The 18,275-nt window shown below is 40.0% G+C and overlaps 1 protein-coding gene across 1 annotated transcript in view; it reads right to left on the bottom strand.

The window, feature by feature from the left end:
- Positions 1-18,275, bottom strand: part of LOC124596265 (dynein axonemal heavy chain 7) — a 1,038,560-nt gene that overhangs the window by 883,643 nt on the left and 136,642 nt on the right. Inside the window, 1 exon segment of the mRNA XM_047135340.1 lies at positions 5,698-5,847. Within this exon segment, the coding sequence (XP_046991296.1) occupies positions 5,698-5,847 (150 nt within the window).

Raw genomic sequence — 18,275 nt, 5'->3', positions numbered from 1 at the left:
TTGCTTAGCCATTTTGCACTTCCTGTTGATCTCACATCTGAGAAGTTTGTATTCCTTTTTGCCTGCTTCATTTACTGCGTTTTTATATTTTCTCATTTCATCAATTAAATTCAATATTTCTTCTGTTACCCAAGGATTTCTACTAGCCCTCATCTGTTTACCTACTTGAGCCTCTGCTGCCTTCACTACTTCACCCCTCAGAGCCACCCATTCTTCTTCTACTGTATTTCTTTCCCACATTCCTGTCAATTGTTCCCTTATGATCTCCCTGAAACTCTGTACAACCTCTGGTTTAGTCAGTTTATCCAGGTCCCATCTCCTTAAATTCCCACCTTTTTGCAGTTTCTTCAGTTTTAATCTACAGTTCATAACCAATAGATTGTGGTCAGAGTCCACATCTGCCCCTGGAAATGTCTTACAATTTAAAACCTGGTTCCTAAATCTCTGTCTTACCATTATATAATCTATCTGATACCTTCTAGTATCTCCAGGATTCTTCTATGTATACAACCTTCTTTTATGATTCTTGAACCAAGTGTTAGCTATGATTAAGTTATGCTCTGTGCAAAATTCTACCAGACGGCTTCCTCTTTCATTTCTCTCCCCCAATCCATATTCACCCACTATGTTTCCTTCCCTCCCTTTTCCTACTCTCAAATTCCAGTCACCCATGATTATTAAATTTTCATCTCCTTTCACTACCTGAATAATTTCTTTTATCTCATCATACATTTTCTTCATCATCTGCAGAGCTAGTTGGCATATAAACTTGTACTACTGTAGTAGGCTTGGGCTTCGTATCTATCTTGGCCACAATAATGCGTTCACTATGCTGTTTGTAGTAGCTTACCCGCACTCCTATTTTCCTATTCATTATTAAACCTACTTCTGCATTACCCCTATTTGATTTTGTATCTATAACCCTGTTTTCACCTGACCAAAAGTCTTGTTCCTCCTGCCACCGAACTTCAATAATTCCCACTATATCTAACTTCAACCTATCCATTTCCCTTTTTAAACTTTCTAACCTACCTCCCCGATCAAGGGATCTGATATTCCACACTCCAATCTGTAGAACACTAGTTTTCTTTCTCCTGATAATGACTTCCTCCTGAGTAGTCCCTGCCCGGAGATCAGAATGGGTGACTATTTTACCTCCGGAATATTTTACCCAAGAGGATGCCATCATCATTTAACCATACAGTAAAGCTGCATGCCCTCGGGAAAAATTACGGCTGCAGTTTCCCCTTGCTTTCAGCTGTTTGCAGTTCCAGCATATCAAGGCTGGTTTGGTTAGTGTTGCAAGGCCAGATCAGTCAATTATCCTGACTGTTGCCCCTGCAACTACTGAAAAGGCTGCTGCCCCTCTTCAGGAATCACATGTTTGCACATGGCAGCAGAGAATGGCATACCGACAATGGGGCACCCAGTGACAGCACCAGAAACAAGAGTGTCACCACGTCATATTCTCAAATGAGTTTTATTCTGCATACATCACAATGAATGATTGTTAAGGCTGCCAATGGGTATACAATATGATCACCTCTAGTTTGCAACACAAGTAATTTGGACCGCAGCTGTTGTATTTCTCAGTGTTAGTGTGTGAAAGTACAGAATTCAGGGGAATTATATTCCTAAATTTAATTATAAACATTAGAACTGCAAAATTTTCTGTGCATTCACCATCTATAAATGAGCAAATGTCTGTACAATTAGTTTTGTTATAGTTCTAATAAAAATGGAATAGGGCCAAAGAAGTTCCAAAAGGTGTTATGTGTGTAGATGATATTTTGTATATATCCAAATATTTGTTTTTTACTTTACTACACGTTTGGCAGTTCCTTGGGCAGTGTGTAGCAGATAGGGGTTCGTCAGCACGTGCCGCCTGCAGCTATCAGTGCTCTATGGAGTAAGCGCAGGAATCTCTAGAGTACTACATCATCATGACACTCATCAATGAAGACTAAAGACAACAATGTTGTTAAGAAAAACAAAAGAACAAATTTATGTAAATGCAGTTGGTCAGGTTCAAGCTTAGTATTTGTTCATATCATGTGCCTGCACTCAGTCACGGAAGTTCAATGTTATTGAAAACTGTTGGACATTATTTTGAAGACAATAATAGAAGGTAAGATTTTATGATTAATGGACAATGATATACCCAGAAATTTTGCCACCTTTCACATGGTGACCGTGTTAGAAGCTAATCTGAGATAACTGCATCAATGTAACAGAAGAAATGTGAAAGGGTTCAACTTGGATAAACAATGTACAGTTTCAAAAATTCAGAGTGAAATAAAGACTTATTGAAAAGCCATTGTATAATATATTACCATTCTCACATAGTGACCATGATGGAAGATGAATGACTCTGCAATAATTTAAGGAATTCAGACTATGCCGCTACACCTGGAAGTGATACAGTACAGTGATCAAGACTGAGCAGGTGTAAAACATAAAAAGAAAAGAGGACTGTTTGATAATTTCAGATTTATGTAAAACTAAAGACTGGACTGAATGCTTCATTTTTAATGCAAAATTACAGATTTCCTTAAAGTGATATTGAAGTACCCTCGAGCAGACACACCTGTGTATTGCGTGAGTCAACCACAAATAACATTGTATTGTACCATTCCACTGCTGTTTTACAATTGCCAGACAGTATCTATTCCTTCATTATTGGTTCAGCTAAAACAGTGCTAAATTGTGCTGTCGTACATCCAAGTAAGTAGCAAATCGCATCACATGCACAAGTCATGTTGTTGACTGACAACATGACTTGTGCATGTGATGTGACTTGTATGTATTTGATGATGCTCGTGCTGATTCCGCATTTAATAGTTGACTATGCTACTATGGCTGCAGTGCATTAGGACTTTGATTTTATGAGACAGATCTGATGATGGTCATTAAAGACAGAAACCGGTAATCTGTCAAACAGAACAAAATTGAGACCATAGACGGAAATTAAAGGAAACTTATTACATACACGGGTCACTGTGTTTTTTCGTGACAATGTCGCAGCTTGTGAAATCAGTAACCAAATAAGCCATTGGCTGGGATCTGATACATTTCCACTGTTTAATGCTTTGAATGGATCATTACTGTGTGGTAACACTTTTACTCAGCAACAGAGTGATATAATGAAAGTTAATTTTATTACTGTTTAATTAAATGGTGATAATGGTGATTCAGCTCATATAATGTAAGTTTATTTTATATTTGTTTAATTAAACTGTGATTTTGCTTTTACATGTTAACCTTATGTTTTTCAATCTCTGAATTGGAATTTCCTGAATGTTATGCTAGAGCAATGTATTAAGCACTAATGTAACAAACCATTATTATACTGGAAAATTTCATATGTTTTACTGTTACAAAACAATTTATTATTATGATACTCAAACATTTTTATATTATTTATTGATATTATTTAAATAGTAGGTATCTCTGATATGTGAAAATTGGGGCTACTGGGATGTTATACTTGGTCGGGGAAGAGAGGGAGGCAGGAAGGAAAGAGTGGGATGAGACTGTAATTAACTGTAACCCCACCCCTAACCCTTGCACCAAACCCTGGTTCCATGCTTGTTGATGATTATGCTTTATTGCTGCCATCTGAACAACACAGTCACACAAACAATTTATTATGGGGATCATATCTACTTTCTGAAAGACACTGGTATTCTGAAGTCAATTATCAATTTCTATTGAGCTATAGGCTGTTAAAGTAACAGTTTTTCTATCTCTTTGAATATTACTAGCAGATGTTGTTTATTTTATAATAGTTACTTTTCTCTACAGAAGAATTCCATGAAGTCTTCCATTTGTCTCACATATATAATATGTTTTGTGTACTTATACATATACAGTGGAACTTTGATTTTAAATTCTCTGATTTTATATTTTTTTGTGATTCTACACCTTACATTCATAGACCTTGTGAAAAACCAATAGATCAGTGCTAAAAATTCCCTGATTTTATGTTTCTTCCTAGTAAGATTTATCTCAGTTCTAAGTTCTTACTCGACAGCTCACTTGACTTTGTGCCATTTTCTTCCTATTGACATTTGATGTGACTGAACAAGTTATCAGTGGCACAAAAGACAGACAGTTCTCTCCACAGGTGGTGGCGGAGTTGAGGTTAGGTCATTGCAGAGAGGGGAGACATGAGACAGGAAATGCCGATGTAACCCACAATTGGCACTGCTAATGCAACTTGCAATGTTTAGCTTCACCACGCAATTATGATACTGCTACAGCTAAATTGCAGCACCAACGGAAAAACAAGACAGCCAATGCATGATGAATGGGACTAGCCCTAGCCTTTTCTTGTGGCACTTATCACTCACTCTCATTTTTTTGCATGTATTTCCGATGTATTGTATTCAGCAGCAAAATCAATCATCAACCTTTTAAATTGAAACACTGAATCTCAAAGAAAATGCTCAATCATAATAAAGGCAACATCAGCCATTTCTGGCTAGTGAGCTCTTATTGACATATAGCCACCACACCACACTAACACACATAAAATGAGCTTGCCTGCTAGATGTATGAAGAGTGCAGATAGGGGTGAAAGCATTTTGTGAAGTGCTGAAAATATACTTCCCATGTAGAGAGATTAGAGCGCGCACGGAGGCTTTCAGACAGTCATTCTTCCCGCGAACCATACGCGACTGGAACAGGAAAGGAAGGTAATGACAGTGGCACGTAAAGTGCCCTCCGCCACACACCATTGGGTGGCTTGCGGAGTATAAATGTAGATGTAGATGTACAAGATGTGCTATGTCAGAGATGTCACATGGAAACAGAGCAAGAGTTTTGTGACAGCACATTTTAAAGACTTTTGTGTTGAAATCTGGCATGATACAGCTGCAACGACTACATAGACTACTCACATATATACTTTGTACCACTTGCTGCGGATCATAAAGATTGGCAACAGTGATAGCATAAAGCAAAACTGTAAAGCCTGAACTTTCTTTCAAATTTACATTTTACACAGCATACATAAATTCACTGAGCCAACTTCTAATAAGCTTTTAATGTCAACTGGGGAAGTAAACTCATTTTTTCACATCTCTGTTTTTTTCATCAAGCCTAAAATACCACTTTGATCATAGTGAGCATCTAAAGTGTGGCTCATAAGAAAAGCATTAAACAGTAACAGCAATGGTGACAAACTTTATCATTGAGCAGATTTCTGCATTTATGCTTATGATTTAACCACTTTGCTGCTGTGATTTTTCCTTTTAATTCACCATGTTCATCAATTATTGTTTTTGTTTGCATGAACACAAATGAAAGATCTATCAGAATCATGTGTTTTGGGGTATAATTTATGGTAATAGCATGTCAGAAAATAGCTTAATTACCTTGTACCAGACACCAATTTCAATTTTTTATGAGTTTTTGCTTGCTGTTACACACTGATGAAATTCATTACCACAAATTATTGTATGAACATGTTACTGTATACTTAATTTCCTTAACTTATACGGATTCATACAATGTATTGGAGAGGACTGCGATTTTAACCAGATATGCCAACGAAGTGTGTTATTGCTCATATTTTGGGAGGTTTTTAACATTTTCCTCGATTCTGCATTTTCTTCAGTTTTGCGTATTTTAAGTCTGGAGCACACAAAAACATAAAATAGGGGTTTCACTGTACATCTCTTTGTTTCCACTTACCTTGACATCACAAATAAGCTCAGTGTAGTCATTAACTGAACTTAAAAATAGCGACTGTAACTGAAGTGACATAAGAGTAGATACACAGTTATAAAAGCTTGTCATTTTCTTCCGATGCTTAGGATTTGGTAGTAATTTCTTCTTGCTTCCCTGAAACAGAAAATCAACACTATATGTTAAGTAAAATCATATAACAGAAATATTATGAAAAAGCTACATTGGTACTCACCATATAGTGGAGATGTTGAGTCACAGACGGGCACAACAAAAAGACTACTAAGCACATAAGCTTTCAGCCAGGAGGCCTTCTTCTGAAATAGACAACATACACACACACACTTTCATGCAAATGCAGCTCACACACAGTTGGTCATGGTCTCTGGTTGCTGGGGCCCCAGCAACGGGAGACAGTGACCAACTGTGTGTGAGTTGCATTTGCATGAATGTGTGTGTGTATGTTGTCTATTTCAGAACAAGGCCTTCCACCTGTAAGCTTAGTTGTTTAGTAGTCTTTTTGCTGTGCCTGTCTGTGACTCAACATCTCCACTGCCTGGTGAGAAGAAATCTATTCTCTTCATAATATTGCTAAACTAGACATTTACGTTGAGAACATAGTCCTGTTTTTCACTCTAAATAAAAAGTACAAAAAAGAGAGAGTTTCATGTTTACCAAAATGTCTTTACATTACTCACTAGATTGAGGCATCTGTTGGTGTTTGCCCTCGGACAATGTGAAGACAACAGATTTTACAAGGCACAAAGCACTGTGGATTAGGCTGGATTGGATATTCAGAATCTGTAGCATCAGTTTTTGAGGCATAAGAAGCTAGAAGCAAAATAATGCTAGAACTGGGGGCTATAGCACTGAGCAAATACTTTACATAAAATTCAAAGGATAAGGGTAGATGATTGTCTAAGATGGGGAAAAGACATGTTGAACTACTGAAGAAAACACTTTGTTTTAAGAATGCTTAAGGACCACTGTAACTGGGTACTTACTATGAAGGAATGTCAATGTCACGTACATGCATACAGCCAAGTCACAATAGCTCCATGCTGTGGGGAAAAATGCAATGAACTTCCTAAAAAGCCAAAACCCTCATTAAGTTTATAATATCTCAAGTAAAGTATTAAAATTCACCTATGTAATATATCACTATCACAACAGCTATTTGCAGATGGACTGAAATATGCCATTGTCAGACTCCTTCATGAGAAGTGTTGTAAGTCACATATCAACAATTACTAATCAGTCTCACTATTTCCCTCCTTGTTGAAGGTAGTGGATAACATTATGTAAGTAACAACCATAATACACCTCTATCAAAATAAGTTACCTCGTCAGTCTCAATATGGGTTACAAAAATGGTCTCTCCATAAAAAATATTATTTTTAAATTCACAAATAAGATTATAGGGAACTTAACTGACAAAATACTGCCAACTGGTATTTTCAGTGATCTTTCAAATGCATTTCATTCTGTAAATCACATTATTCTCCTACAGAAGCTCAAATACTATGGTATCAAAGATCTTGCTGGTAACCAGGTTTCATCCTAACTAAAGGATGTTGTGTTGCATTAAGAAACTCAGGGAGCATACACAGTGCAGCAGAATCTTTGAAATGATGAATAATCACTACAAGAATTGATATCGGGTCCACTGCTTCTCTTGTTATATATAAATGATCTTCCATCATCTTCCATTCTCAAAGATTCATATTGGGTACTCCGTTGCTCTTGTTGTACATAAATGATCTTCCATCACTTATTCAAGAAGCGGAAATAGTTCTCTGTGCTGATAACTACAGTCAAGTGTAATGGAGTAACTTCAACACTTGAAAATATAAATAATATTTTCTTGAAAATTAATAACTGCTTCTGTGCAAATGTATTACCACTGGGTTTAAATTTTAAAAAAATTGGGTCATCACCACTGCTCTTCAACCTTGTTCTGGATAAAGTCATCCAAGAATGGGAGAAAGAACTGAAAACCCAGGACCACTGGAAACCCATTCAACTTGGACGAAAGAATGGTGACATCAAGGTCAGTTGTTTAACCTTCGCAGATGACCTAGTGATACTAGCGGCCTGCAAAAATACAGTGAACAGACAGACTGAAGTCCTCAAGGAATGCGCTGAGAAAACTGGACTACAAATTTCATTCAAGAAGACCAAGTTCATTTGCATTAAATTCGACATCAGGAACTGAACCCAAAATACAGGTAGATCAAATGAGTCCACACTTCAAATATCTCGGTGAGATCATAGAACCAACAGGGTTGGAAAAGCAAGCACAGAAAGCTCGGTTACAAAAGCTCAAATGAGCATATGTGAGAAAGTGTGAAATATACAACAAGAAATGTATGACCATTCACACAAAGACCAAACATTATAACACAATGATGAAACCTGAAGTGCTGTACGTGAGCAAAACCTTGGTACTTAATAGAAAAGGCAATTTGGAGAACATCTTGAAGGAGGAAAGAAAGATTGTGAGGAAAATGCTGGGACCAGATAAAACAGAACAGGGGTATAGACTCAAATCGCACAGAGCAACAGAAGAACTGTCCAAACATGCCAGAGACATCTGGAAACGAAGGTTGAAATTCTAGGGAAACTTTCATAGACTCCCATCTTCCAAGGCTAACTCACAAGATTTTGACATACACTGCAAAACTGAAGAACATTTAATGGATAGAAGAAGTCAAATATGACTTGGAAAAGTCACAGATAGGAACAATGGACATATTAGACAGGAAACTTTACCATCAGAAGATAAACAGATTGGTAGTAAAGCCAAAGACTGAAGTCCCTAAAACCAGGGACCAAGGGTCAGAATAAAGGAAGAAAGCACATAGCGAAAGCATGAAAGCTATATGGGCTATTAGAAAGGCGAATCATAAATGTAATGTGTGATCCGACAGGGTCCATATGCACATAATAATAATAATGATAATAGTAATAATAATAATAATAATAATAATAATAATACATACATACATACAATTCAGTACAGCCACTAGCTCTGCACACCATTAAAAATTATTCGTAATATTAAATTAACAAATGAAACAGAATAGTCTAAATTCTTAGGTGTTTATATTACGAAATTGAACTAAAGAGACTCAGTGGTAACTCATCACTTGGAAATAAAGTGTTTGTTGCATATAAGTGTGTAATAAGTACACAATGTGGTGTCCAGTCCAGAACATCTTGCAATCAGATTTTAAACAGCATGGCATACTGGCAACAGCCTCACAGTACAGTTATTACTCATGAAATTTGGTTTCAATAATCATAGTTTGAACATTCATAAACATAATACTAGAAGATTAATTTGCACTAATCATCATCCATGCTTAGTGTCACACAAAAGGAGTGAAGTATTCAGCTATAAAAATCTTTGATCATCTAGTTAGTGATGTCATCCTCATCACCATCAGTATTCTGCCCTAGGGCAGATCTTCACATGTAGCTCTCCTTGCAGACCTGTCTGCATCTACATCTACATTGATACTCCGCAAGCCACCCAACGGTGTGTGGCGGAGGGCACTTTACGTGCCACTGTCATTACCTCCCTTTCCTGTTCCAGTCGCGTATGGTTCGCGGGAAGAACGACTGTCTGAAAGCCTCCGTGCGCACTCTAATCTCTCTAATTTTACATTCGTGATCTCCTCGGGAGGTATAAGTAGGGGGAAGCAATATATTCGATACCTCATCCAGAAACGCACCCTCTCGAAACCTGGCGAGCAAGCTACACCGCGATGCAGAGCGCCTCTCTTGCAGAGTCTGCCACTTGAGTTTATTAAACATCTCCGTAACGCTATCACGGTTACCAAATAACCCTGTGACGAAACACGCCGCTCTTCTTTGGATCTTCTCTATCTCCTCCGTCAGACCGATCTGGTACGGATCCCACACTGATGAGCAATACTCAAGTATAGGTCGAACGAGTGTTTTGTAAGCCACCTCCTTTGTTGATGGACTACATTTTCTAAGCACTCTCCCAATGAATCTCAACCTGGTACCCGCCTTACCAACAATTAATTTTATATGATCATTCCACTTCAAATCGTTCCGCACGCATACTCCCAGATATTTTACAGAAGTAACTGCTACCAGTGTTTGTTCCGCTATCATATAATCATACAATAAAGGATCCTTCTTTCTATGTATTCGCAATACATTACATTTGCTACCCTCCTCATTTTCTCATATTTGTTTCCTATCTTTATACCACCACTTGGTATCTTGTGTGTCTCCTTCGTCTTCTTCCATTCTCTGTTCCTTCCATAGCATCAATCAGTAAACAATCTCTTCTCATCCAATGTCCAAGCGAATTGTGTTTCCTCTTCCTGATTACCTTTACAATTTCTCTCTCTTCCCCAACTCTTCTCAACACCTCCTCATTTCTCACTTTGTCAACCCATTTTCCCACTCATCTCAGCACCTCCTAGTTTCTCATTTTGTTAACCCGTTTTATCCCTTCCATCCTTTTCCAAATCCACATCTCAAATGCTTCTGTTCTTTCTTCCTCTTTCCTTGGGCCCATGTCTCGCTTCCGTATAATGCCACACTCCATACACAGCACTTTGTCAGTGTCTTCCTCAGGTCCATGCATCCATATAATAGAAGCCTCCTTATTATTTCACATGCCATCCATAATTATGCTTCCCAGATATTTGAAAGCACTAACTTGTTCTATATCTTCTGTCCTGCCTTTATAGCTGTTCATACATGTCTTGCTCGTATCACCATACATCTTGTCTTTTTCTTATTAATTCACATTCTGAATTCCTCACACATTTTATCCTTTTAACATTCCAATCATAGTTCTTTTGCTCTCTGCCAATTACACCATATCTGCCAAATGAATACATTATGTCCTCTTACCACCAACCTGCATTCCTCTTTTTCATTTCAAACATTTCTGAATAATATGTTTCAAACACATGTTGAACAGTATTTGGGAAAGACAGTGGCCTTGCCTCACTCCTGTTCAAACTGTTCTTTCCTCTGGCATCTCATTCACAATTTGTACTTGTATTTACTGTTGTAGGTATAGGTTCATAATCAGCCTTATATCACCCAGTTGACACCATCCTTCCTTGGAATGTCCATTAATTTACTCCGCTGCACTCTATCAAAGGTTTCCTCCAAGTCAGTGACAACAGTATAAACTCCTCTTCCTCTTTCAGTGTATCTCTCACCTACAATTCTCAGCAGTCCAATTGCATCTCTTGTACCTTTCCCTCTTCTACATCCATATTGTTCCTCAGCAATACTTTTTCCCAGTCTTCTGTGAAGTCTTCTATTCATAACTCTTAGTACAACTTTTGTGGCATGAGAAATCAAACCTAAAGTTGAAAATTTCTCATGTTTCTTGGCATTACTTTTCTTCTCAATCAGTATCATTACTGCCAAGAGAAAGTCATCTGCCCATTCACCTTTTGCATATACCTTATTACACAGATAAGTTAACTCTTTCACACCATTACTCCCAAGGCTCTTAAACAATTCTGCTGGTAATCCATCAGTTCCACTTGCTTTATGCTTCTAAGCCCTTTCTACTTCTTCTTCCAAGATGCAACATCTTTTGTCCACTTCTATAACTCTTCTCTCCTCTTCTATTTCAATATCGTTCGGTTTTTGATCACCCTCATATAGGCACTTCATATATTCTTCCTGCCTTCCCAACATTTCTTCCAGTTTATGAAACATTGTATCATCACTTCTCTCTATTCTCATACTTTTCCTCTCATTGCATCATAGAGTAGGTCAGCAGGTAACCTGTGTATCATTTCATATTTTCCTTCCTTTTCTACTTTCTCTATTTCTTTAATCTCTCTTTCACCCATGTCTTCCTTGCCTTCTGTTTGTCTCCTTAATTCATTATACAGCTTTCTGTACATTCTTTTCTTTTTCTGTTCCTACCATCTTCCATTTCCTTCTTTCTTCCATCTTCTCCGGCACTCTTTGTTACCCATTCTTCCCTTATTCTTTCAAACTTTCTGACCCCTACAATTTCCTCTGTAGATTCCTTAAGTTTTGTTTCGTTCTCTTCCAGTTCTCATTTCCACTCTCTCTGTTGGGCCCTTGATCTCACTTTGACATAAATATGCTTCCGACTCAGCATCCTTACCTTCTTCCTTCAGTCTTTCTAGGTCAAATTTCTCTCTTGGTTTTCCTCCTCTCTCCTCTCCCTTCAATCTTATTTGCAAGTCTGCCACCACCAAGTCATGGTCTGAATCTATGTATGCTCTGGCATTCTTCAGGCAGTTTTTGTATCTATTCTGAATTATATTATCAGTTTGGTGTAATCAACCTAGACAACCAGTCATATCTTTGTCTTTCATGATGTTCAAACAATGTGTTTCCAATCACAAGTGAATTTAAACTGCAGAAATTTTTGCGTGTATATCTGTATTAAAATGTCATCCTTCTTGTTGTGTCTTAATCTAATGTACTCCACTTTCAAAACATCTTTCATCAGCCATTTTCCTATTACAGTTGTCAGTCACATCATAGCTACCACTCTTCTCCCTGCCTCAGTAAAAGAATTTGTACTCTCCACTACCCAGCTCTCCCTTAGTTCCCCATCTCACTTCACATATACCTAACACATCCAGTCTATTCTTCATCATTTCCTATTTCACATTTTCCATCTTGCCAGCCTGCAACAGAGTGAGCACACTCCACATTCCAGTCATTAACTACCCAACCCTCTTCCTAATCTATATCACCTTTCCTTCTACATCCTCCTCCAGCACTTCTGTATTTGATCTCAATGTAATCCCTGAGCGATATAAACAATTTAATGGATACTAAAAGTAACTTCAAACACAAACTAAAATCGTGTCTACTTGACAACCCTTTCTGCTCTGCAGAAGAATTTATGAATGTACGATAGCAAGATTTTGTACTATAATTGTTAATTCATTCTTTCACACATTGTGTTCCATCAGTCCCATCATGAAGGAGACATTTCTGGTATGAGAAACTGGTTAAGTTATACATTAGCAGGCAAAAGGAACAACTGCTGGCAAAAAATCTTGAATGGTTGGTGCTCCACATCTTTAAAGGTATTTATTAAAGGATACCTATACTCAAAGAGGAAACAGTTCTGGCTGGGGGAGCATGAAGGGATAGGAAGAGCTGGATGGGTGAATTGCGCAGTTCTTTCATCAGGGGCTTCCACAGGAATATGAACCCTGTGATTGGGAGTGGTGTAGGGATAGATTAGGATGTTGTGGAGGTTGGGTGGGCAACAGAACACCACTTTAGGAGGGGTGGGAAGGGTCTCAGGTAGGATGACACTAATTTCATGACCTGATGATAGATAATCAAAGCCTGACAAAGGGTGCAGTTCAGGTAGGATGACACTAATTTCATGACCTGATGATAGATAATCAAAGCCTGACAAAGGATGCAGTTCAATGCTTCCAATCAATGTTGCTATTAGGCAACTGGGGGGGATGTTCCTTTGTAGCTTGTTTGTAGCTCCCCTTCCCCACACCATTACAGATAGTTGCTTCTGTCCAACGTATTTCAGTTTCAGTATGGCCTGAGCAGCCAGAGATATTGTGTGTGTGTGTGTGTGTGTGTGTGTGTGTGTGTGTGTGTGTGTGCGTGAAGTGTGAAGTGTGCTTGCTTATGTAAATGTGTGTGTGTGTCTTCATCCTTAATGTGTAACAGTCTTTTCATTGTGCCTGTCTGCACCTCAACATGTCATGTTTACAGTGAGTAGCACTCTATCCTTTTCATAACCGTTAAGATAATGTTTATATATAGCTGTGATACACATTCATATAAGTAAAATACAATCTTTCCACAACTGGGTTATGAAGGTTAAATATAGAAAAGGATAGATTTCTCCTCGCCTTAAACTTGACCTTTGAGTTGCAGACAGACAAAAGAGTGTTACACATTATAGCTTTCAGCCTAAGCCTTCTTCATCAAAGAAAACATACACACATTCACACAGGCAAGCACATCCCAGCTCATACACACTGAACCACTACCACTGGCAACTCTGACCAGAAAGTGACTGTCACATGAGAAGCAATCTGCAGTAAAGCGAGGAAGGGGAGTGGCAGGTGCAACACTGGGATGTGAGATGGGGGGAGGGGTAGCAAAAAAAGGGAGGGGCTAGGGCATAAAAAGAGAGGAGCAAGAAGGGGAAAGGACAGGCAGGTGCTTTGGCAGAGGACAGCACTCAATGAGGGTGAGGGGACGTGAACAGGTAGGAGCTGATAGGACAGAGGGGATGGAAACTGGTGCATGGAGGGTGTGGGGACAGTAGGTTACTGCAGGTTAAGGCTGGAATACTCTTGGGAGTGGAGAATGTGTTATAACTACCACCTGCGCAGTTCAGAAAAGATGGTGGAGGAGGGGAAGATCTAGATGGCCCAGGTTGTGAAGCAGCCATTTAAATCAAGCATGTTACGTTCAGCTGCATGTTGTGTCACTGTGTGGCCTACTTCGCTTTTGGCCAGTTTGTTGGTGGTCGTTCATCCTGGTGGACAGCCGTTTGGTAGTCATGCCAATATGAAAAGCTGTACAAAGGTTGCATGGAGCTCGTATATGAGAATGCTGCTTTCAGAGGTGACCCATCCTTTGATGTGGTAAGATAAACCTGTAACAGAACTGGAATAGCAACCTGTGGCAAGGGGTTGGGTTTGAGATTTGCATGGGAATGGACTAAGATGTTGTAGAAGTTGGATGGGTGATGGAACACCACTATCATGATAGATAATCGAAGCCCTGAGTAAGGATGTGGTTCAGTTGTCCCAATCCGGGATGGTACTGAGTAATGACGGGAGCGCTCTTCTGTAACAAGATCTTGGGGGTTGTGGAAAGACTGGGGTTGTGCAGTGAAATGGCAAGGGACATCTGTTTGTGGACTAGGTGCAGGAAATAGTGCCTGTCTGTAAAGGCCCTGCTGAAACTTTCAGTATACGGGAACATGGAGTTCTTGCCACTGAAGGCACACCGTCCCCAGATGGTCAGGCAGTGTGAGAGGGATTTTTGGTGTGCAAAGGGGTTGCAGCTGTTAAAACTCAGGTACTATTGGTGCTTTGTTGGTTTAATGTGGACAAAGGAGTGGATGGAGTCATCAGAGAGAAGGGGGTCAACGTCCAGGAAGGTGGCACGCTGGGTCGAGAAGGACCAGGTGAAGTGGAGAAGCAAATGGGAGGGAATGCGTCAAGGCTGTGAGGGAATGAGCAATTGGTGTCTTGGCCCTGAGTCCAGATCATGAAGATATCATTGGTGAATCTGAACCAGACGAGGGATTTGGAGTTATGGGAGGCTAGGAAGGTTTCCTCTAGATGGCCCATAAACATGTTAGCACAGGAGGGTGCCATACAGATGACCATAACTATGCTGCAGATTTGTTTGTACACCTTCTCTTCAAATGAGTTGTTATGTGTTAGGATAAAGTTAGCTAAATCTATGAGGATGAGGTAGTGTGTTTGGAGTCCGAAGGATGTTGGGGCAGATCGTATTCAATTGGAGTGAGCATTCAATTGCAGTGAGGCCATGTGCATGAGGGATGTTAGTGTAAAGGGAAGTGGTGTCAACAATGATCAGCAGGGAACCAGGAGGTAAAGGGTTGGGGAGGATGGAGAGTCAGTAGAGGAAGTGATTAGTATCTTTGATGTGGCAGGCTAAATTATGGGCAATTGGTTGAAGGTGTTGGCCAATGAGGGCTGAAAACATTTCAGTGAGGACACAGTAACCAGCTACACGAGGATGTCCTGGATCGTTGGGTTTGTGGATTTTGAGGAGCATGTAGAACATCAGTGTGCGGGTGAACACAGAAATGGATTTAGGGGAGAGGTTCTGGGAAGTTCCGAATGCTTTAAGCAGTGATTGGAGTTATGTTGGACTTCTGGGATGGGATCTCACTGGCAGAGTTTATAGGTGGATGAGTCAGACAATTGGCAGAGGCCTTCCACCAGGGACCCACTGACACTCATCAAGATAGCAGAGAAGACTTCATCTGCAGGGAGGAACATTAGGTCAGAATCTGTTTTGAGACTGCGTATGACTGCTTTTCCTCAGCTGTAAGGTTGCTTTCTTCAGAAGGGACTGTCAAAGGGTGGTGAGTTGGAGGTAAGGAGTTCCTGCAAGGTGATCAGGTTGCTATGTGGGATGGGGTAGGTACAATAGTTGGATGGTGGTATGAACTTGGAGAGGCAGGATTCAATGCTGAAATTAGGCTGGCTTTGATAGGGAGGTCGGTGGCAGAGAAGTGTTTCCACTGCAGGGATTGGAAGAAGAAGAGTAGGTCTTTGACAAGAGGACATGGTTAAATTTAGACGCAGGGCTGAAGGTGAGCCCTTTCATTAGACCGGGACCTTCTGTGGGGCTGAAGATTTTGGAGTAAAGGTTATCAAAAGTGTTTTGGGATTGTTTAGATTCTGGATCTGGATTTCGAGTGCTGGTAGGAAGTTTCGAGGGATGTGGCAAGTTGAAAAGGTCTGTTTGGCAGGTACTGGGTGCTATGAGGGGTTGACAAGGAGAGCGCTGTGGCTAGAATAGGGGCTGGATAGTGGTTCTCCTAGACAGCAGAAGGATATCAGTAGGTTGGATAACTTACAGAGGTGGTGTCTGCAATGCTCCCTCATGTGCTGGAAAGCAGGGGATTCTATTTCAGAGATGTGATGCAACCTTCCTTCAGACAAAGGTCAGTCACAGTGATTACCTGGTGGAAGGCGTCTGCCAATTGTCTGTCTCGTCCACCTATAAGCTCTGCTAGAGTGATGCCATCCCAGAAGTCCAACATAACCACTGAACCCCTGCTTAAAGGCTTATGACCTTCCCAGAACCCCTCCCCCGAATCCATTTACTTCCTCACCCCTATGACACCCTGCACACCCACCTTCTATGTGCTCCCCAAAATTCAAAAACCCAACAATCCAGGATGCCCCATTGTAGCTGGTTAATCTGCCCCCACTGAAAGGATTTCGATCTTCATTGCCCAACACCTCCAACCAATGGTCCATAAGTTGGCCTCCCACATCAAAGATACTTCCTCCACTGACTCTCCACCATCCATACCCCCTTATTTCCTGCTTCTCTACTGGTCACTGTTGACACCACTTCCCTATACACCAACATCCCTATGCACATGATCTACTGCAATTGAACAATATCTGCCCCAACATTCTTCCGACTCCAAACACACTACCTCATTCCTCATGACCTAACTAACTTGATCCTAAGAAACAACTACGCCTTTGAAGGGAAGGTATACAAACAAATCCACGGCACAGCCATGGTCATCTGCTTGGCTCCCTCCTATGCCAACCCGATTTTGGTCCATCTAAAGGAAGTATCCCTAGACTCCCATAACCCCAAACTCTTGGTATGGTTTGAGCTCACTGATGATATCTTCGTGATCTGGACTCAGGGCCAAGGCACTCTATCCTCATTCCTTCAAAACACTAACACCTCTCCCATTCATTTCATCTGGTCCTCTTCAACCCAGTGTGCCACCTTCCTGGATGTTGACCTTATTTTCTTTCACAAATGACTTATTGCGTCATAAATGTGATCCAGTATTGCAAGTTTAAAAACTTATATTTGTCTGCTAGTTTTCTCTTTTCTGATGTGATCTGATTTCTATTCTTATTATGTTCTTTCTTTTTTTGCGTATAATTTCATAACTAGTTTTAGGTCATAGACATTCTGCGATGCTACCTTGAACCAGTGTATGTAATTCAGCGTTAATATGCACCTTGTTTAAAGGGTATCTGATTAACCTGTCCATCACTGAGCAGAAATATGCCTCTTCATGGGATCTCTGTTTACTTGATCTGTGACTTTCATGTATTGCATCATCCTTGAAATATATTTGTTCAACTTGAAGTTATAACAATTGGCGACAAGGATGGGATTTTTCTTTTCCATTGTTGACCCACATATTTCCATGGCTACTTTAGAGCAACTATTGCAAGGTCTCATAGAACAGCAAATGCTTCTCACACATGCGATTTGTGATTTCGTCGTGGCATCAAATGCGGGGCATCTCTCGTCGTCGTCTCTACCTCCTTTTCCTCCTTACGACGAGACGGCGGAAGACTGGTCTGATTACGAAAAACGTCTTCGACAGCACTTCTTGGCATTTCATGTCGGAGATGAACAAACATGTAAGTCTCTGTTCCTTTCATGGATTTCACCTCAAATATATTGGTTGTTGTCGAAATTGGCTCCTTTGAAAGATACTGCATCCTTGTCCTTTGCTGAAATGTGTTCACTTCTCTCCATCTATTTTCAAAAGCAAACGCATGTGATAACCTCTCGTGTTGCCTTTTATCGTTGTCAAAAACAATCAAATCAATCCTATCACGCTTGGGCTGCTGAACTTCACGTTCTCAGTAGAAAGTGTCAATTTGTTACTGAAGTTCACAAAGAATCCTACGCCGATTCCATGGTACAGGATGCTATTATCCGATCGGTGCCTGACAAAGAAGTTAGGTAATGTGCCCTTCAGTTGTCAAATCCGACTCTAGATGAAGTCCTAACCATCACTCAGTCTTTTGAAATTTCTCGCACTGCTGGAGCGCAAATAG

The sequence above is a fragment of the Schistocerca americana genome, chromosome 2 (genome assembly GCF_021461395.2).
Source record: "Schistocerca americana isolate TAMUIC-IGC-003095 chromosome 2, iqSchAmer2.1, whole genome shotgun sequence".
In the NCBI taxonomy this organism is placed as follows: Eukaryota; Metazoa; Arthropoda; class Insecta; order Orthoptera; family Acrididae; genus Schistocerca; species Schistocerca americana.
This window is presented reverse-complemented; position numbering and strand designations above follow the sequence as displayed.